The 21,966-nt window shown below is 41.0% G+C and overlaps 1 protein-coding gene across 1 annotated transcript; it reads right to left on the minus strand.

Moving 5' to 3' along the window:
* Window positions 1–98: 98 nt before the first annotated feature.
* LOC101777792 (transcription-associated protein 1) lies at window positions 99–21,533 on the minus strand. The gene is made up of 36 exons (XM_004958455.2): window positions 21,208–21,533; window positions 19,734–20,461; window positions 19,534–19,662; window positions 19,354–19,439; window positions 18,755–18,863; window positions 18,185–18,280; window positions 17,931–17,993; window positions 17,794–17,853; window positions 17,275–17,343; window positions 16,777–16,858; window positions 16,619–16,671; window positions 16,448–16,510; window positions 15,148–16,377; window positions 13,073–14,065; window positions 12,653–12,988; window positions 12,273–12,531; window positions 11,737–11,959; window positions 10,767–11,142; window positions 9,926–10,075; window positions 9,628–9,849; window positions 9,325–9,546; window positions 8,590–9,240; window positions 7,875–8,138; window positions 7,409–7,765; window positions 6,615–7,018; window positions 6,113–6,542; window positions 4,719–6,020; window positions 4,353–4,613; window positions 3,974–4,264; window positions 3,412–3,882; window positions 2,658–3,089; window positions 2,257–2,535; window positions 1,729–2,131; window positions 1,505–1,653; window positions 957–1,154; window positions 99–523 (listed from the first exon to the last, which is right to left on the minus strand). The coding sequence occupies exons 1-36, from the start codon at window positions 21,269–21,271 to the stop codon at window positions 404–406; spliced, it is 11,625 nt and encodes a 3,874-aa protein (XP_004958512.1). The 5' UTR covers window positions 21,272–21,533; the 3' UTR covers window positions 99–403.
* Window positions 21,534–21,966: the final 433 nt, after the last annotated feature.

The following is a 21,966-nucleotide window of genomic DNA, read 5'->3' on the forward strand; positions in this document are numbered from 1 at the left end:
GAGGTCTAAATGCCTACCAGAATTAGGGGATGCTACATCAAACTCATGAGCGGCACTAAGCATGCCAGGCACCGTTCCCGTTTCCAGAGGCACTGAAAGATAGCAAGTAACAGTTCTAGATTTTATATCACTGATCACCTAAGTTCATGTTGGCGATAAGCTAGGTCAATACAGCAGTCAACACAGGGCTTGATGACACCCCTGCTTTATCTACATGACACGAGTTCCTAGTCTCTACCAGAGTTGCCGGAAAAGGCGATATGTACAGCATCTACGAACAAACTACCAGATATGCTACTATAAATCAGAATCGACTGAACACACGCCGGCTGTTGGTCAGGCTACGATCACCAGAAGAGCAGGGGGGCTACGATCACCAGAAGGGCAGGGGGCTGGGCTGACTTCAGAACCACGGGTGCCATGTCGGGTCCATCATGCACAAGTTCCTCGAGGATAATGCTGCTTCTACCAGATCTGTGACGCCTCTTTGGACCGACTGAGGTGGCTCAGTTGCGTTCTCCTCCTGATACAAGAGAATGGATCATCAGATGTGTGACTTGAATGTTCTGCATCTAAATTCTTATAGGCGGCAGAAGCATATACTAAATAGCAGTAAGGATCATTGTTTACATTCAAAAAAAATAATGTAGCATTGTCCAACTATTTTATCTGGATGCTAGCACATTGTAGCAGCTACTGAGCCAAATGAAAAGGTGGGGCTGAGGATTGATGATATTAGAATTTCATCAAAATAACCTGATCCTCTGGTCAATAGATGTTGCCTTTGAAAAAACGGGTACTGTGGAATGTCACGTAACAAATTTTATTCTATGTTTGCAGAAGGCAAATTAGCAGCACCCACAAAAAAAAAGAAAAAAAAAAGGAACAGACAGCTCATCTCGAAACACCATTTCTTAAACAAAGGCACCCAAACTAAGAGACAAGAAATAGCATACCTCTTCAGCAAGATAATGTGGTGATATTGACTTGATACGACCGATGACATAATCCACATTGTTTGTAACCTTCTGTTGGAAATCCAATGGGTTGGAAGCGACAGGGACTGACGGAATGCCAAGTGGCCTTCTCCATGACCAAGATAATAGTTCATCACGGAAAAACATAGCCAAATGATGCCAAATATGTTGGTTTTGCTGAAACACAAGAATAACAATCCAGTCTTAGTTTTCAGGCTAGGAAACTATTTTTTTTTTGGGGAGGGGGGGGGGGGGCAACATCAGCAAAAACTAATGCACAACAAGAAATATGCAAGATCCACTACAACCACAATAGATAGGAATTAATTTCTTATATGACACTGAAATTGGAAATCCTTCTTATGCCACTGACAAGGTGAGTTCAAGCCCAAATGTGAGACAAGGAAAACATTCAGTGGAATACTAAGACTTTCCCATATAATAACATGATAAAGAATTTCTTATTCATGCTCCTAGCCCATTTACTTCTGTTGAAATGAAAAGGCATGCTGAGTGTATATACTCACTTTAGGAGAAACCACAGACTGCGCCGCAGAACACATGGCAGACACAATGAGACCTTCAACACCAAAATTCGAGAAGAAAGCTTGCAAGTTACGTGTCAGCCTAAACGGGACAAGCTCATTGAACTCGATCATTCCATTTGGATCATAAGCTACAAAGGAATAGATGAACAATCAGAACCCTCCATAAGCCTAATTTAAAAATATTGAACTGGCATGAATGATACCTGGATGGAAGTCAGTCTGGAAAATTTTCCCAGTATTTTTTGCAAACAAAATTTTGTTGGGAGCCCTGCCACCAATCTGCAGCATATATGACATGAAGCAGGAGAGAGCCACTTGGATTGCAAACTGCTTCTTGAAGGTCCAGAGGTAGTGGCCAGTTGGTAGAATCTTGTGCATATATTGAGAGAAGATATTATCATTAACAATATTTTTAGTAATTTCATTGTATGCTTGCAAACGCAGCTCCACAACTGCTTCAGGAGAGACCTGCCCTGAAATAGCTTGATTAAGCTGCTCTTTGAAAATTGTAATAGGTGAGTCAGCTTCTCTATTATGCCGGGCACAGTTAATTTCATACACCTCAAGAAAAGTACTGTACATCAAATCATCCTCAACCATCCGAACCTAACAAAGAAAAAATGACGTGTCAAGTGAAGAGCTCCTTGTACCAGTACTTGGAAGCTAAAAGTTTTAGGATAGCAAATTATTACAGTGGTATACTATGTAAGATAAGGGAAAAGAGTATTCACCTGTGACCAAACAGGAATAATTATTGGGGTATGGATAGCTAGATGGCGACGCCTAGATTCTTTGTGTTTGTCAAACATTTTATTTAGCACACGGAATAGCTGCAGCATCCTTTCATCACTCCGAGCATTTGGAGTCAGTGATGTCTGAACAATAAAATGGCGCTGTGAACCATCAGAACCAATGAGTGTCAACCTCCGAAAGCTACTACCATGCCTCCGGACAATTGGAATGTCAGGTCCAACTCTGTCCAACTTAACAGTGTGGTCAGGTGCAATTTCCTACAGCAAATAGATGGTATAAGACAATAGGAAGGGTTACCAGGGTAGTATATGACACGATTATGCAACAAATGCAAGAGGTATTTTTTTCATTGACAGATAAAGAATAACATGCAATAAACCTGATCCGTGAAGTACTGCCCTGGGAGTTCAATATCAACAACATGAAAATCCCTTAGTGTTTTACTTTCCTCCTCCAGTTTTAATACTGCAGGGAACCGGTCCTCTACATTACTCTGAAGAATATTCTTCCAGTGTTTCAATCTCTCAGTAAGTTCAGCAAGGGTTGCAGGAAAAGTAGTAGCGCTCTCTGGGTCAAGGTCACGCTCAAAATCTTGCTTGTACTCCTTGACAAAATCAACGTGCTTGTTAACAGCATCTTGTGAGAAGCAAGCTCTACATACACCAGAGAGTTCCTTCCTGAGAGATTGTGGAACCTCGCCAGTGGTTGCAGTTGGATACTTGTAGCAGCGATGAAGGAGAGCATTAACCACAGCAAGAAGCCTTTCCTCAGGTAGAGTAACAAATCGCGATCCAATTTCTGACAGTAAAAGCTGAACCAGCAATAAATAACATCAGATTACCATACAAAACGTATAATGAAATTTTTTGAGAATTGGACAAGGCTAAAATAGGTACATCTCTATCCTTTCTAAATGCTTCCTAGTTTTGCTAAACTATGCCATAACTAAACTAAGACAGAATAGCTTATGCCAATGCATCTCACAAATCGCAGCCTTCCAAATTCAGCATTGCCATTGGACCCAACCCCAGCCCATAAGGGAAAACATAAACATTATAGCAGAATAAATAGATTAATGCTTTATCATCATTGACATGATTTCTAATAACATAAAATACTTCATTATTTCTTACCTCAAGCTCATTGGCTAGATTAGTGTGCTTGCTCCTAAGAGCTTCCATTATGTCTTTCGCGGCATCAAATGCACTTGCTGCAGAAGTTACCCAACCAAGTCCACTATTGCGTCTTAGCGCAACTTGTGAGCCCTCAGCACCTGTAGAACTTTGTTGGCCTTGATCATGGCTGCTATTTGTGCCAGCTTCAGCAGTAGATCTGTCTGGTTCTTGTCCTTGGACGTTACCACCGTCATGAGATGCTGTAGCACCAACTGATTGGGAGGCTTGATGAACCTGGTTGTCAGAAGTCACATTACCACCTGCATGATTAGATCCTCTTGCACTCCCATCCGGTAGGTTATTGGCAGCATTGTTTGCCAACATAGCTTGCTGCATACGCTGCTGAGCCAACATGTTTCTTCCCATTTCAGTTTTAGTGGCGACATCACGGCGCTCCATCAAGTATGTACGAAGCCAATAATACAATGCCTGTAACAGCATGTCTCAGATATATATACCCAGGAAAAGGGGTATGCAATTTTAAGTTCAAGAAATAAAAACACAGCAATGTTGCTTTTACCTGCGGATAAACTTGAGCTATCTTTAGCAAAACCAATTTACAGTGCTGGGCTTCACCTCTCTGTAATGATAACAATAACTGAGGAATCCATGAAAGCCAAACCCAATGAGGTAGCTGCTCAAGATATTTATCTAAAGCCCTTCCAACAGGTTCATTTTGTGTATCAAAGCTGAGAAGGTAAAGAATTCGAGCTAGATGGCTCCTTGAGTTCGAGACCCCATATTTAATACCCTGGAAGAAACAACTGACTGCATACTCAAGCCAAACCTCTTCATTTGTTTCTTTAAAAATCTGCAAAAAGAACAACAATCAGACTTAAGTCAACAACTGTGGAAATTTGAAGGGGTGTTATTGACGACATAAAAGGTCTTATGCATACCATATCACAGTAATTTCCCCAGCTAATCCATCCTTTGGGCAGATGCTTAAAAAGGGTTATTGCATTCGAATAAGACTGATTTGCAGCCTCACAGTCATTCATTTTAAGCAGGAAGTCACCTCTCAGACGAAATATTTCTGCTTTGTTCTTCACAGGGAAAAATTCCAAATTGGTATTATTTATTAAGTTAAGGCCACTGACTAGTTCGCCTTTCATTTCCAAGTAAGCCTTAGCTTGTTCACATATCTTCACAAATGCTTCCTGAAATCAGGGAAGAGAGTGAATGAGTGAAATAGATAGTGAACTAGTGAAATAAGAAGTAGTGCAATATGAAGTACTAGAATTGTGGTGATGGTAGAGACAGACCTGAACTTCCATGGTAGCATGACCATACATCTTGTCAAGTATAGTTACACAAACTTCAGGTAGACCTTGCTTACGAGCTATGTGAGCGAGCTTATTCACATTCCAAGCCTTGTCTCGGTACCCAAGATGGTGAAGTTGAGGATTTGTTTGGCCAAAGTCCTTAAACGCATCTATCACTGAATTGTACATTTCATTCCTCCATTGGAGCAGATCATACCAAACTGTCATATTATCCCATTCATTGGGTGTACGAAGTCTCCAGGTTTCAAGAATATCCTTGAGGTCAGCAAATGAATTATTTGGGTTGGAATTGGCACCAGAGCTTGCTGAAACTGGTTTGTTCCCATTTGCAATGTCAAGAAGTATTTTTGAGGATTCTTTCACTTCAACCAACTGTTGAAACTGCTGCAGCAGAGGCATTCGAGACTGCACAGACATTTCAGGCAACTGCCACCACTGTTCTAGTGCAAGTTCAACACCTTTGCTGACAAGGTTCTCAGCTTCACTAACACCATTAGTACTTTTGTCATGGAGAGTAAAAAAAGCTTGAATCAGACGTAGCTTTGGTGTCTCTTCTACCTGTGCTTTGGAAATCACATTCTCCTTCATATATGCCCAATCAGGAACCTTCCATAAGCAGTCTAAAAGAATTTCATGATTCTCCACACCTTTCCCATAATCAGCTAAGACTTCCCACTGGCCTAATTGAGCCGCACAGGATAGCCACTGTTCTTCCCAAAGACACATTTCAGCTTTTGGGACAGTGTTATTGTATGTTCCCTGAGTAGCTTTAATCATAGCCTGGTAAAATAGATTTTGTGCCTGTTGCCAGTAACCATGCTGGACAAGTGAAAGCCCAGCTCTGGTTTCTGCAGTGATTGATCTTCTCTTCCATAATCCACACCTCATGTCTTCTTCATTAAGAAGTCTGTATAACTCAGCCAATGACTCAGAGCACTTAGCCTCATTCATAAGCACCATATGACTCTCAAGTAATGCAATTGCAATATACCATGCATTGCAAGTTTTTCCAATATATTTGATAAGCTCACTAGGCATGCGTGGTTGAGGGTGGCTCAAATGAAGACCTTCAAGAAGTGCCTGGGCAACGTTAGGTCTGCATCCCTGCTGCCTCTTGTGGTAATCTTTCGATAAAAGAGCAATTATTGGCTTAGCTAGAGCAACTTGTTCCTCTTTATGTAAGGTGACCCAAACAATTGGAAAAACAAGCACCCACAAATGATATGCAACATTGGGATCAGCAAATGCAAGTTCCTTCAATGGAGCCATGATATCTGCCACCTACAAGATTTGAGAACAAACATTCAGGTTGATTTTTTTTAAAAAAAAATGCTATACTGGGTACCACCATAGTTCAGAATACAGGTAATTACCACAAGCTTGCTCGCTTCATTTAAGAACTGAGCATGCCTTGCTGCAAGGGAGTCAAATGATAGTGATGTGCCATCCATGCTTTCCTGAGCATCTGGAATCTGCTGTGGCATGGTGATGCGATCTGGAACAGGTCCTGCTATCATAAGCGCTGGTACTCGAGCAGAATTTGCTGCAAGTGTAATTGGTTCATTTTCTACTAATATAGCCAAAATGAGATCAAGGCCTTGCTTCAACCAGAAAACATCACTCACTGCTTCCCAGTCCTGTGACTGTATTATAAACTGCAGTCTAGAAAATAATGTTTTTCCCACCGAGTCATGGTAAAGTTTGAAGAATCGCTTCCTCATTTCTGGATCTTTAGCTCTAAGCCCAAGCATATACTGTCTCTCAACCTTATGAAAAAACTCTTGCCTAAAAGCTAATGGATATCTGCAGGAAACAGAAATCATTAAAGAAAAGATACAGAAGACTCAAAGGCTTGCTTTGTAGAGATGTCCTTACTTGGTCGAATCTCCGCAAAGCGAATAAAGAAGCTGCAAGTATTTTGCATCCCATTCTTCTTGTGCAGCAGGGGGGAAGCTTTTTCGGTCAACTAATGATAACTTCTGAAGATAAGCAAGTATTTCCTTTGGGTTAAGCGAATTAACAGAACCAGTAGATGAAGCAAGCCTGCAATCATCCTCAATCCAAGCTTTTATCATATCTAGTATGCATAGAAGAATGCTAGGATCAGTGCCTCTCTCTGAAAGGAGAGCTTGAAGTATTTGGCCCATAGATTTTCTGTGGTCAGAAGAGGTCATCACCCTCTCACTTATGAGCTTTAAGACAGTCTTCATGTTTGATATGACAGTAGAATCTACAGTAGGGCGTGAGTTAACTGATGAATCCAGTTCAGGTCTCTGTCCCTGGAATTGTTACAAAAGTCAATGCCACATTGACATGGTAATAGAACATGGAGCTTAGACACATCTAAAACAAAACCTCGTAGATATAGCCATTTTCAGAAGAAAGCCAAGGGGAATGAAACTAATTACAGAACTAGTACGAATTAGAAGAGTGACAATCACACATTCTGCATCCAATGTGACCAAAAAAATTGTTGGACAAGATAGTGAACAACACTTTTACTGCAGCAACGTATGTTCAATGATTAAAGCAAACCAATAGTACTAACTAGTAACTACTAAGGTTACCTGAAGGCTCTGTAAAAAAGGATAAGTGGAATATAAGAGCGATAGATTGTTTGCAACTAAACAAGTTAAACCTTCTAATGATTTTCAATATACTTAACATACTTGTCGTATATGGCTGCCAGCAGAAGATCCCATGTCACGTGCAAGACGTTGCAGTACACGGAAAAGAAAGCCGATGAAAGGATCAACGAAATTCTTCTGTACTTCTGCAAGTGCATTGAGGACAAACAGTGAAAAGTTTATGATAGAGTTAGCATTGCTGAGCTCAAGTGCTATCTGCGAAGTTGTAACAGCAGCAAGACTCTTCTGAATCAGATCTTGAACCCTTTGATGCAACAACTTTATATCTTGAGGTGTTGTGGCTGCTTCAAGAGGAAAAGCACTGAATACCATCTTGAGCAAGGAACAAAGCGACTTTCCAGCATCCAGCATTTTGTTGCTGAAACAAGGTTCCAGTATCTGACCAAAATAATCCAAGCATGAGAAATATATCTTATTCTTATCAATTAAAACACAAAATATAACAAAGAACTTGTCAAGAAAACAAAGATAATCTTGAGTAACTTACTTGAGAAATATGATTGATGTTATTCCGGATGAAGAGACGGGGTTGTTTCTCCAAGACTTTGTTCATAACATCAAGGCCTTGTGCAAGGGCTGTTGCAGGGTCCTTGGACTGAGGAGAGGGTGACAGATTCCCGAGCAATTTTTCAAGATAATTGAATTTAACATTGGCATTTGGCCAGACTTCCAGAGCTTGGGTCAGTAGATCAAGAGCTTGCTTGTACATTGAGCTAGACTCCTTATCCTTAGGCTCAATCACCAGTGAAACCTGTTGTCCAATGAACAAATTTATGAATAAATGCAGCTCCAATGCAAGAAACAAAAACGATCATAATGCATAAACTATTAGCTGTGCATATGCTGATTGTGGAATATAGTAGTAAGGTGGTGCAAAGCAGTAGCTTCACACTGTCACAATGTGACCAATACTCAGATAGTCAGATGAGACCGATGGACCCTTCAACACCAACAGCTTAGTCCATAAGTGAGATCAAATTGGAGATCGAAATATCATGGTTGTCGGTTGTAGTGTAAAAGGCGTAGTTTTCTCGTGTCATGAAATATGCAAAAATGACTCAAGTGGAACGGTGCATATACCACAAAAGCAAATGCACATCAGTAAGGGACGGCAAAAGAAACTTGTCAGCTTGACACTTAAAAAGAAGTCAACTGATCAGTTCAGGGTGTAGTTTACAAGACAAAAAGGAAGCGATAGTCACCCTTATAAGGAAGGTAATGATCATCTCCTCCATTGCTGCATTAGGTTTATACTCTTCGTCAGGTTGCCCTGAAGATCCAGGTGTCTCAATATTAGGTATAGATGCCCCACCCGGCGACATTACACAAAGAGGTTGCAAGCCTGGTTCAACTTTCACCCTCTTACTCAAATCATCAGCAAATGATGGAGCATCAGACGAGCGTTTTGGATCACCACCAACGACAGAAGGATTAAGCATATCACCTATTTGATTCTGGCTCTCACTTTCCTGCACGACTTTCATCTCACTTTGTCTCTGCCTTTCCCATGCCACCACCAATCCAGCAAGTTCGATTGCAAGCCGTCTATTTTCCGCTGTTGTGTTGTATGGTAATCCAAGGCGACTAAGAGAGTTGACCATCTGAGGAACAAAGTGGGCTCGGCAACTATAGAAAAGGTCTGCATGGCGAACGATAAGCTGGAATATGTGAATCATGTTTGGAATTGAATGCCCCTCCTCCACAAGGACTTTCTTGGTGTATCTGATCCATATCGGCATGCGGCTATCACCAGGAGGAAGTCTTCTCGGAAGGGCAGGCATGAGAATATCAAGAGCTTGCTTCACCAATAGCTTATTTTCTGGTTGGCATGTCCGTAGGAGAGCAATGAAGACCTGGGGAAATGATGACACATTCATAGCCAGACATAAGAAAATGATGAGAATACACAATTATTCTAAGAGAATTTGATGTACTACCTGTAATATAATCTTTTCAGGAGCTTGATAGGCCTCTAAGAAGTGACAAACATTTACAAAGGCCCACTGTTTGCTGGAGTTATCTTCACGCTTGAGATGGTTCCAACCGAATTTTATGAGCTCCTTTCGATGGTGCACCAGATCGTTCTGTAGATACTTCAAAAGCAATGTCGCTAGCTGAAGGAGTTCTATCCTCAATGGTTCATCATATTCAGCACTGACCTAGAGAAATGAAGAAACATTTCAATATGCATGTGCTAAGGGTAAAGATAATTTGGCTGAGGCCAAGTTTCATATAGTTACCTCTTCTGGAGGATCAAGAAGCTTGTCAACAATAGTTTTAATTATAGAAGGATCAACAACTTCCCAACTCTGTCCATTTTGGAAAGAATGGGCTAGCATTGGAAGTATAAGAATCTGCATGGTAACAACTAAATGATCTTGCCCATATTGTTTTGACTGAAAAATGTTCAGAAAGTGGTTAAGGATAGTTTTCTTCAAACTTGGGGTGTATCCTTCAGCAACCTAAACAAACATCCAAAGAAATAGTCAATTAATACACAGAAAATTCTCATAAGTTAGAACCAAGAAATGGCATTACCTCTATGACATAAAATTCCTTGAGAAAGCTATAATCTATACGACTGCGGTACAAGAATATTGATAGCATATCAAAGAGTGCACCAACTTCAGCACGATCGTGTCTTAAATAATTCAGGAAGCATTTTATAAGCCGCTTGCTTTCCATCACCTGTTCAGAAAGAGGTACTATTAAAACTCAGGCGCCAAAACATAGACTGATACAATTGGTAAGGAACCAACTGCAATATTGGGTAAGAAGGCGACATAAAACTTCCGTGATAGCAATTTTGTGTAAAGGAGTGAAGGACACATACTATACAGGAGCCAATTGCCAGAGTATTAAGCTTTTGCATATACCTGGATTAAATTGCATATGATACAAAAGCCTCAGGATACATAACATACACGAGCCTTTGGATACATAAGATACACAAGCCTTTGGATGTACCAGGATAAAATACCATATGATACAAACAGATTGTAAAGCATTTTATTTAGCTGTTTCATATACCAGGATGCAATTTAAGATTGTCAAAATGCTACTGGTAAAATGCATAAGATACACAAGCCTTTGGATGTACCAGGATAAAATACCATATGATACAAACAGATTGTAAAGCATTTTATTTAGCTGTTTCATATACCAGGATGCAATTTAAGATTGTCAAAATGCTACTGGTAAAATGCATAAGTATCATTTTACGAGGCTTGTTAATGTAAAGAAATATATCTTGAGTAACTTCCAAGATTTTTTTGCAAATGGAAATACATAAATAAAGAGCGAAAGAGAAAACAAGAAGATTCGACAACAATTTATACACGAGAAATGCACAAATTAATATAGCAACTCCGACGGCTACCTGGGGTAAACTCAAATCCTGCTCGTTCTGCAAACGTGCGAGTCTTGCAGGTGACTTCCAAGCAAGTAGCAAAGTGTCGAAGACAACCCGGTTGTTACGGAGCCACTCAGGCATCAATTTCACAAGGGCTGAGACAAGCTCCAATCCATTAAAATAACTATCAGAACTGGAAACCATATTTGATGAAGATTGTTGTCCAGTAAAACTATCAGATATGGCCCCAGCAAGGGCTTCATCCTTAACAGAAGATAATTGAGTAGCAGCTGCTTCAGTCTGAGGGTAAAACTGTGAAAAGGCACTTGCAAGTATTTTCTGAGGTGACCTCGCAAGTTCGTCCCTTAACTCTCCAGTATCCGAGCAGATTATGTACATAAACCTGAATTTTCAAGAAAGATTAAGACCAGAAATGGTTAATTTGTGTAATCATTATGCTACGTCTAGGAATAGGTAGTACATCAAACAGAGGATAACTTCCATAGAACTAAAGGCTATTCACATATTTAACATAACCTTGAAGTACACAAGAACAATAAGGTGATGTTTTGTTTATTGTATGCAGCCAAAGAATGAAAATGAGGACACACATAATAGAAGTCCAATAGACAGTTTAAATTATTTACGAATCCGCTTCGCAACAAGAAACATGGATGATAAAAGGGAAAAGAAGCAGCAACAAGGTGCACGTAAAAAAATATGATGATATCCAGTATAACCTAAAAATAATTCAGAATTAAGCCAGGTCAAATCTTTAAACTTAGGCAAGCTTGGTACAACAGCAATGGTCCAGTTAAAGCTAAAGCTTTTGGCAACAATATGCCCACATGATAAACATAAAATAAACAGCACGTGGTGCTCAATATTCCTTCGCGAAGTTGGAAAAATACAAGTGTTCGAAATTAATTATGACTGCACTTCAGATAAGAATATTTGTGCAATGCCAAAAGAAAACTTAAATTTGCAAAATGCTTACCTTCTGAAATACTTGGGATGGCTTAATCGAGCAAGAAAATAGTCAACAGCATCCGCAGCATAACGGTTCAGAAACTTTGCAAGCGGAGCACGGTATGGGCTGTTGATTTCACTGTAAAATTGGTCTTCTGGAAGTGCCTTTTCCACATCAATTACCAAGGTAACAAGTTCATCCAAGAATTTGCTTGCTGCCGGGGGAAGAAGGTGAAAAAGCTCGATCATAGCTGCCCAAGGAAAAGTAAAATTAGACGAAACCAGAATAACTCCCAATTAGAACACACAGGACAAGGCTGGTTACAAGAAAAGTAAGTTCACATAAAAGAGAAGCAGCCATTTTCAATCTTGTTAAAGGCATCGGTTATTTTTCATGTTCATAAAAAGTAAACATAGGAGAGCCAGACAATTAAAACCATATCTGAGTAACATAGCTCCAGGGTGATGTGCATTTATTTTGAGACTTGATATCTAGAAAAAGTAAACATAGCACAGCCACTCAGCCAGACATGAAAAACCAGAAGAAGAAAAAATGATGCAGACCTGCTGCTATTTTTGGTTCATCTCCAGTCTTCCAAGATTTTGGAGCCTGGGCAAGTTTTTCTGGTTCCAGCCACTTTTTCAAGTGATCCAATAGCTTTGCACCCAAAGTGACATTGAACCAGTTCGACAGTAATTCAAGCAGGCGAGCCAAACCTTGTAGCAACGGCATAGTAAGACTTTTAGTGTTTGCTAAGTTTACTAAGATAGGCCTTAGGCTGCTCTGTAGAAGATCCTTTGGCATCCTTTGCTGCTGAACCACCTATAGAAATGTTATGGATTAGGACATGGCAAAAACGGAACAGCGAGAAGAAAGTAAAAGGATAATAAACACATTATGAATTTGTATGTCAATATTCAATGAGGTACAGCTAAAAGACCACCTGACGAAGTCCCTCCTTGGCAACATTGACAATTTCTGTTGTCCGGCATGTTAGAGATTTGAAAAACATTGCGATAATCTTTGCTCGCAATTCGCTGTGATTTTGAGCCTTTAGATCTCCCCATGCCATTGCAGTACAGAGTAGTTCAATGCACGCGGTTCTCAGTTTGTTCCATGTCAGAACTATTTTTGCATTCATCATCCTGGTGACCCACACAGTTTCATCAGCCTCGGCAATTTGCAGCGCTTCTTGCAAAAAATTGACAAGCTCAGGAGACAACTTTAGAAGAGGTGGTCTGAGTGCAAGACAGAAGTTCAAAGCAGTAACGGTGCCCACCTGCCACAAAAAGAAAGAAAAATCAATCTATTGATAATGTGGACTTCAAGCTTTAATGATTCAGAACTGAGAAAGCTAAGGTACCTGTTGCTCAACATTCTTCGAGCGAAGAGGTCGTGAAATCAGTGGCTGAAGCAACGGTAAATAGAGAGGCTCAAGCAATTCTGAGACTTCACTGCCAGTTCTGCTTGCAAGCAGCGATAAGCAAGCCTGCACATTCTTTCTCACGACCATTGAAGCATTTGGGTTAAATAACTCCTGTGCAAGAAACTCAACAACTCCCTGAAAACTCTGCCGCCGAGTTTCACTGTTTGCTTCATCTGCATTGTTTACCACCCGTAGAACTTGTGTTAGGACATGGTTTGTCTCCTCCTGCTCTTTGTTTGCATGCACTGGAAGCCTCTTGAGAACAAATAGAAGACCACGCACGACTTTGACCTGAAAGATGCATAGGGTATCTACAGAAACTTTACCAACCAATGCTCCAAGACCCATAACACCACCCATCTGAGCTTGCCATGTACTACTGTAGCAACAATGCAATAACCGAGGCAACAGTTCCTCAAATACAGCAACACGAACACTTGGGGGAGGCGAATATACTGGATTTAAAGATGGACTAGACACTAGCATAGGGGTGCTAGGACCTCCCCTTAGCATACCAGTGTGCTTCATACGTGCAAGAAAGATTAATGTCTCAGCAAAAGTATTCAAAGCAGAGAGGGCAGCTTTTGCATGTTGACGATTTTCACTGGATAGCACTTCAACCAAGGCATCCAAAAATATTAAGGGATCCAGCTCCCGGAGATTAGATGAAGTGTTACTTCTTGATCTAGATCCCATGTTGATACTAGATGGAAGTGAAGAACCAATAGGTTGCATGAATCCAGCTTGACCAGAGGATGGTGAATCAACATGGAAAAGCATAGCAAAATGCCGACATATATCAACAATATAATCATCCTTCTCATCATGGAGGCAGGTGTCAGCATTAGCTGCAATGACAGCTACAAGTAGAGTCTTGAAAACAGATTTCTCAGCCAATAGCTGTGTTTTTGTCTTCACACCTAAATCTCCCTATAAACCAAAGTAAAAGGAAAAGCATTGTAAGATAACTGAACCACAAGGACACCAGAAAGCAGTGTTTCAAAGGCAACGCGTAGGCATCCGGGCAGACCCAGCTCGCCTTGAGAAACACGTAAGGCGTACACAGCTCACCTTAGGTCACCTTTAAAACACTGCCAGAAAGAAACTGTAAACTCAATAATCTATTAATTCATTTTGCTCAGGCATCAGTCAAAACTAAGTAATATGTAACAGTTTTTTAAAATAATACATCTAAGTATGGCCAATCACGACAATCATTTATATTCTTTATGGAATAATAACAATCTTGAGTTGCTACTGTCGAACACATGCAGAGATTTACACCGACATTCCAGAGATTGCAGTAAGCCACCAACCCGCAAATTCAGCTGTTAGTATCCGGCACTCAGTAATAACCAACAATACATAGATCCAGTTGTAGCAGTACAGCAGGCAAATGAACACCATCAGCGCCACTATAATCAGATGAGTGGAAATTGCTTTCGTTTTATGTTGTCTGGCAAGAATCATTAGCCTAAGATGATAATCAGCTATATTCACATTGTTGGCACTGGTTTATGGAAGAATTAGCTATGATGATTAAAGCCATGTAACTTGGCACACTTACACTTATCTGCTTCATGGAACATGTGATGATATTGTAATCTACAGTGTCAATCATAGCTAAATGTAAGTAAAACACTAAGTTAGGTTTTACACAGATAATCAAGTGTCAATCAAATGCCATAAGTAAACAGAGGCATGCACAAGAAAATTACTACATCCTCCAATCACAACCATCCATTAGGACATCGACACAGTCTCAGATATGACACTTTGACTAGCAAAATCTAAAAAAGTACATTATCTTAAATTGCAAAAAGGGTTGTCTATACATAATGGATACTGCCAATATTGCATTGTCAATCTACATAAAAAAAATTAATATTGACAGTCAAAGGTAAAAAAAAAGTTTGGCTTAGGACAAACTAAAATGGACTTGTACTTGCGATCAGAGTTGGTAAACTGTAAAGCAATGTTATAAATATTCATGTTCAATCACTCGTACCAACCTTCATATCTGAAGCGTCATTGCGACGTCTTGAGGGGTCCAGCGAAGAGATTAGCAATGTACCAAGAACACCAGGGCTCACACCCTCACCAGGCACATTTTCCCTCAGATTTAACAGAGAATCCAGGCACACCCGAATGAACTGAAGAGCTTGCTTCCTGTAGAAAGCTTCCATACCACTGCCTTGCATAACTGCACCAACAGCTTGGTGTATGCATCTGTCTAAAGGAACTAAAAACGGTGTTGCAGGCTCAAAAGTCAGAACTAGGCGTAATCCATGTTCCGGATTTTCCTTGCATTCAAGTGCAAGAGGCTCCCGCAAAAATCGCCTATTTCGACCCCCCAGCTTACCTAACAGTTCCAAGGCCTTTGTGCCCCATGTGTAAGGAGGTGGCCTCAAGTGAGACCATAAAGCAAGAATGACTTCTGACATTAAATTTGCCATGCTAGGTTCCAAAAAATCAGGATTCAGACTATCAATCCAAAACTCAAGTGTGCGTAGAGCTAGGCTCACAAGGTCATCACTACCTTTTAGAGCAAGAACAAGAGGTTTCATTAGACGAGGTATGTGGGGTAGCAAAGAACTTAGGCGGGCAGGTAAAATCAGGCAAAGCTCCAAAATCAGGTCCCGCATATCTTCACTTATCGGCCCATCAAGCATGGAGAGCAACATATTGAGGCAGGGTTGCAGAGATGGTATAAGATCGCGCATCAATGAATCAAATTTAGCACTATTCAGAGCACGAAACATGTTACGAAGAAGGTGCATGTAACCAAGGGGTTTCTCAACTTCAGTCGCACTTTTCATGCAAACTTCCATTATTACTGGCACGTGTGGCTGAAGTGTGCGTTCACAGCTTTCTGGAGCTTTTGCTGCAGCAATGAACAAGAACCGGAAAAGTTGCAATACAAGCTTTGCTGCAGGTGAATCTGGCTGCTTCAGGGCTTCAAGCTTTGAGCTAACAAGGAAATTAATTAATACATCTGTGAAAGGCCGCAAAACCTTGGGAGCTTGCAAAAGGGTCGAAAATATGTGCAAGAGCTGGTTGTTGGTTATCATGCAATCAAAGAGGTCAGGCATGCAGAAGGAAAACATATCCATTATATCGCGAGCTTCCATTATAGCCAACATCTGTGAAAAGGATTGCAGAATTTCCCTATCATCGTCTTTTTCCTTAAAAAGAGCCAAACAGTGAACACCAGACTTCAGAACACCCGATGTCTTCCGCACCTAGATAGACAAAAATGGATTAGCAATATTTCAGTCAAACGAAAAGGAAGAAAGTTTCAGGATGGTAGACCTCGTCCTCCCGCAGTCCCCTGAAGGGTTGAACTGACAAATTGGAAGATTGTTGATTTTGTTGCTGTTCACCACATGATAGGAACGTAAGCTTTGAAGGGTTATAATGAAAGCACAAGTATAATATCAGAATGGCTAAAAGGTATCCACACGTTTGGTGTGTTTATAATACCTGGGGGCGTGGCCAGTGAGCATGGGTTATGCTCCATATTATTGTCTTCATTCCTAGTATGAGTTCAAATAAAATAGTTATTTAAATGCAGCCGACAATAGAATTAAGATCCTGAAACAATTGGAATGGTGCAGAAACTTTACAAAATTAATACATACCCACAGCAAGAGTCTTTATCAGACTTTTGTAATCATTAATTTCCTTAGTGTACTCTAAAGGTGGTTGCAAATTCAGTACAGTCTGTAAATTTTGCCAAAAGAAATGGTCATTGAATCATCAGTAAAAAAAAAAAACAATGTCAGTTTGTATCAGACTTCACCAATGATCTCACAAAATTTCCATTCATTCCATAACTGGGATGCACCTAACCACCAAGCATATTTTGTTAACAGACAAAGCTTATAAAATTGTGGCTATTTGCCCATGACAAAGAAGCTTGCCATGGTTTGCGTAGTGTACAGAGGTTATATTTAAAAGCTGATGTGCCCCCTTTTTTTTGAGAAATTTGAGCTAGACAGCTATATATTGTCCAAATAATAATTAAATCAAAATCAAGCGACATTTTGTTATTTTCTCCAGAAAGAGGGGTGCAGTCAGCCACAGTGATAAAAGAAAGATATTGCTAACTCCATGGAAAAAACTTTCACATGGCACACCTGTAATGGGACTTCAAGCTTCATTCTCAAATTCGGTTGATCCTTCCCTTCCTCACCTTCTTCGAGCAACTGGAGAGTGTGAGGAGTAAGCTGACCATATAGGCAATAAAACCTACGGAGATAACACTGGCCTTTTTGCATAGAACATCTATTTGACCAAAAACAGGGTTCAATCCAATCATGAAGGAAAAAGTGATTGTAAGGGAGAGCATGGCATGGCTGTGTGTAAGGAGTGGGGATGGAGAGCTGATGAACCTAAGGAACACAGAGGAATACGTGCCCCTTCATTGCAAAATTATCACATTTATGCTTATAATGAGCATGGCTGTTCCAACATTGTTTATTTCCTCTATTTACATGTTTTCAACCCTTCCTCTTCAACCAGTAATTTTTGGACATCAGATTCTGTAGTGTCGCAACATCTAAAACACGCATCTCCATCAGCTGATCATATAGGTTTAGGGTTTCACCACCTAAAATAACCTGCTCCACAAAAGAATCACGGATCATGCTGGGTACCTGAGGGATTGTTCGCTTCAATGTCCTGAATTTTCCAACAAATGCATCCAATATGCGCCCCTGATCATTCCAAGCTAATAAGTATAGTTGATTAGCGAAAAAAACTACTGACATACCATTACGAAAACACTTCTTACCAATAAAACACGAGCTTCATCCATGCTTTGCTGGTCAACACCTTTTTGATATATGGGCTCAACCTAAAGCAACACCGGTAAAAGCAGTGATTATACCGATTTTGGAGAAACTACAGCCTAACTTTACGGTTATATACTTAAGGAATTTATACTCTACATAGAGTTAGAAAAGGAAAAGAAACTCAAAATCATAAACTGCACCAAAATGTAAATCCTATTTTCACTATTAGAGAATGTCAGAATAGTAAGCATACCAGATTCAGCATCAAACGAGCAGATGTTGTGTGAATTATAAGGGTTAAAGAAGAATCATGCATATTTCGAGAGAACAAATAGATGATCCTTGACAACTGCAAAGAAGTGAAAGTTATATTACTTTAGCCGCAACACCATCAACATCAAAGCATGAAAAACAGACAAAATGAAACTACATATGCCTTAAAATAGAAATTCATCTTCTAAGGGTCACCGGATCATTAAAGTGACTAACTAGTTGCATACTTGGATTACACTGTACCATGAGAGTCATAGTAGCTCAACGCCAAACAGAGATCTGACAATCCACCTAGCTTAACTAATAATAAATTGAATGTCTATTATACATCTCGACAATAATAATGTTTCGATGGTGTCTGCATTTGAAGAAATCAGATGACATCTATCCTTTGTCAAAGTTAAGTGAAGCATCTAGCCAGAATAAAAATTCTCATGGAGGAAAATAATAAGGACAACTGTGCATACATACAAATTCAAGAAACAGAACATGACCCTGAATCTATCAGCAACATAGATGAATCAAAATTTATATAAGAGGCATGTTTAACCTGTGGAAGAGAAATATCTTCTCGAACATAATGCACCAATTCAGCAAGGAGAGTGTAGGCAAGAGGTCTTAAAGTTTCAATGCAAACTCGACCTGTGCCAATCAAAACCCTGACAACGCCAACAGTGAGGTGTTAAATATATAGCAAAAAAACTAGAAGCCAAAACACATAGAATAATAAATGCTACAGCATTTGTAAAGGGAAACAATACACAACTATCACAAGAAAACAATACGACATAGCACACCTTGCATATGTAAAATCTTTCACTAATTACAGTTCTACAGTAATCTTCTGAAAACTAAAATTGATTAAGTTCAAATAGGCATAAATCACATGAAGGCTGTTTTTTGTTAGAAAACAAGTTCATTTACACCCTTGATTGAATTACCACCACATGGGTGGTTTTAGCTAAAGGGATTATCATAGTAAAGTGGTTTGCCTCTTATACGTCACAAAATACGAGTACAGTATCCAGAATTCAAGGTGTAGCTAACCCATAAATTTAAACTGAATGAGATCCAAAAATAGCTCATTTCAAGATAAACTAGAATCGCTCGATCAAAAAAATGCTGACAAAAGAAAAATGGTTACCGAACCTTTCATCAAGGAGTGTGTCAATCAAGGGGAACAGCCCTCGCTTGTACTCAGTGTTGAGAACTTGCTTCAGACCAACTAGTAACTCCTGTGATTCAGTACAGAGATAAAGAAATTAGCATTTTTCAAAATAATGCACATATAGTCACATGAATTTGAGAAAGCCCCAGGTCGAATCTTGCCTTTCTGATGGAAACAGAGTCTGGAGGGCACGTAACAAGCAAGTTCACAATGCTCTTGCATATGCTTTCCTCATATGACTTTATGTAATCTGCATTGCTCTTCAGCAGGTATGTCAGGAATGACAAGGTCTGCAACAGAAACCACAATCCATCACAAACTTCACAGAGAAGGTAACCAAAATCAACAGATGACGACCTACCTTAACCTGTGCACCCTTTAAATCATTAAAGGGTGTCTTAAGGTGTGGTGGCACCTTGTCTGGACCCTTGATAGAGATGGCCGACACCATGAGTGGCAGCAAGTTCGGGATATTTGTCTGCACAAGCTTTGCATACAACTGGAAGAGAAACATCACAACAAGAGGACTCTCCGTCACTATCTTGAATGACCGTGTACTCGGGTTGAGTTGACCACCACCAGGCACTTGCATCATGCCCGGGGCATCAGTAGTGGGGTCCAAATGCTGCATGGGCATGGAAGCAGCCATGCTGACACTGGTGTTGGGATTATCAAAGAAGTAGCTAACGGTACTGGAAAATTTACGGTATATGTCAACAACAAAATCAAGAAATGGCTGCACCTCCGCCTCAACAGTTGGGCGGAAGTTACGGAGGAGGTCAAACACAATTCGTATGGCAAGGAGAGCATTATCCTCATTGTCCTGTGTCAGCACACGGAGAGAGAGCTTGAGCAAATCCTGCACAAACGGTCGGAGCACCTCACTGTGCGGAAGGCGGTTGAGGATCTCAATCACAACATTACGTAGCTTGTGCTCAGCATTCTCTGTGGCCTGTGGCTTGGTATAGTTGGTAAGAATGGCTGAAAAGGCTCTGAAGTAGCAGCGAAGAAAGTTGAGGTAGTCCGGAGTGTGCGTCATCTCCAGGCTGTCACGAACTTCCATGGCAAGCTGCAGCCGGACTTGCACAGCTGCAGAGTATTGAAGCAAACGATCAGACCACTGAGCCAGATAAAACAATAACGGCTTGAAACAAGAAACTGGTTTGCAGGATGAAATAGACGAGGTTATTGTTTATGCACGATTCACAAAACAAAGTGTGGGAGGAAGGCAAATCAGCTCCCAGAAAGGAAGAAACACAAATGAAACGTGAGGGGTGCCAAAAGGCTGCGGGATAGAAGTATGTGCAAGGACACTCCAAAAAGTGAACTGTTATAGAACACAGGCAGGAAACTTAGCCTTCAAAAATGCAAAATTGGACCTGTGTTTGAAATATGAAGTTGAATGCTATGGACATTTCAATGTATCAAACAGTAAACGTCTTTGAAAAGGTGAATACTAGCAAGCTGAGTGAAAAATTCAGTGCAAAAAGAAACCAAGGACTCGCAGGCATTAAGAAAAGACTACCACAGCAAACACCTATGAAAACATAAGTGGGCAGAGATGCCTGGATGCACTCCAGTGGCGTGCAATTCAAACATAAATTAAATATGAGACAGCGGAACTGTGGGTGACTGCGACAGAGTGACACTCGTTTCAGAAAGGGAAAACAGAGAAGAGCATCTCATTTTAATTCCCAACAAAGGCCTTAACGCGAGAAAATTCAGGGACGGCGTCACGACCTCGACCGGGATTCACCACTCACGCGAAACCCCAAAAAAGAAAACCGCAATGGGAAGGAAGTGAGAGGGGGAGAGGAGGGGATGACGGGTCGTACGGAGGTCGGGCTCGAGGAGCCGCTTCGAGTGCTGCTCCATGTTGCCGCTGTTGATGGGCGCCATGGCGGGCGCCCCGCCCGTCCTTGTGCGGCCCCAACCCTACCGCGCCAGGGCTTAGGGTTTTGGAGATCGGCGCCGGAAGGGCTCCGCGAGCTGGCGGGGGAGCGGATGGGCGAGCGGAGGAGGAGGTGGGCGGTGGCGGTGGGAGGCGAGGGCTCGATTCCCCCGACGCGAATGGGCTCCCTCGTTTGGGGGGGAGGAGGTGGTATCTCTCGCGCTCGCGAGCGAGCCGAGGGTTTGGAGAGGGGGAAGAGACGGGGACGGAGGAAGACGAGGGCGATGGGCCTCGGGTTATACGAGGACCCGAGAAGCGCTCGGTCGCTCGAGGGGCGGTTCGGCCGTGCTTGGGTTGGGTTGAGCCAGGTCAACTCCACAACGGGTCGTTTGGGTTGGGTGCGTGACTGGCTGAATCTGAACAGTGAACTGGCTGTGGCTAGCTGGTTTTTATAGCTGGTGGTGAATGGAAAAACAGTGGATTTGGTACGTTTTGGCCTGAAGGTGCAGTAATTCAGTGATGTCCTTTTGATTTGCCATGTTAGTATCGAGGATTTTCATCTATTTTTGATCTTCTAGCTTCTTCAAAACCGGCAATGCGTTCATATATGCGTAGCTTTTTAGAATTTTAGGTGTTCAATCTTAATACGATCTTTCCAAGTTACGAAAGTTTTAGTCGATAGACAATGATTCAAATATCTATA

This window comes from Setaria italica, chromosome II (assembly GCF_000263155.2).
Source record: "Setaria italica strain Yugu1 chromosome II, Setaria_italica_v2.0, whole genome shotgun sequence".
NCBI classification, from domain to species: domain Eukaryota; kingdom Viridiplantae; phylum Streptophyta; class Magnoliopsida; order Poales; family Poaceae; genus Setaria; species Setaria italica.

Coding starts and splice junctions, on each gene's coding strand:
- LOC101777792 (XM_004958455.2), bottom strand. CDS start 21,271: ATGGCGCCCATCAACAGCGGCAACATGGAGCAGCACTCGAAGCGGCTC. Junction 11,960..12,272: donor TGAACCAAAAATAGCAGCAG/GTCTGCATCATT, acceptor TTCCTTGGGCAG/CTATGATCGAGCTTTTTCAC. Junction 9,241..9,324: donor CTGAAAAGATTATATTACAG/GTAGTACATCAA, acceptor TCATTTCCCCAG/GTCTTCATTGCTCTCCTACG.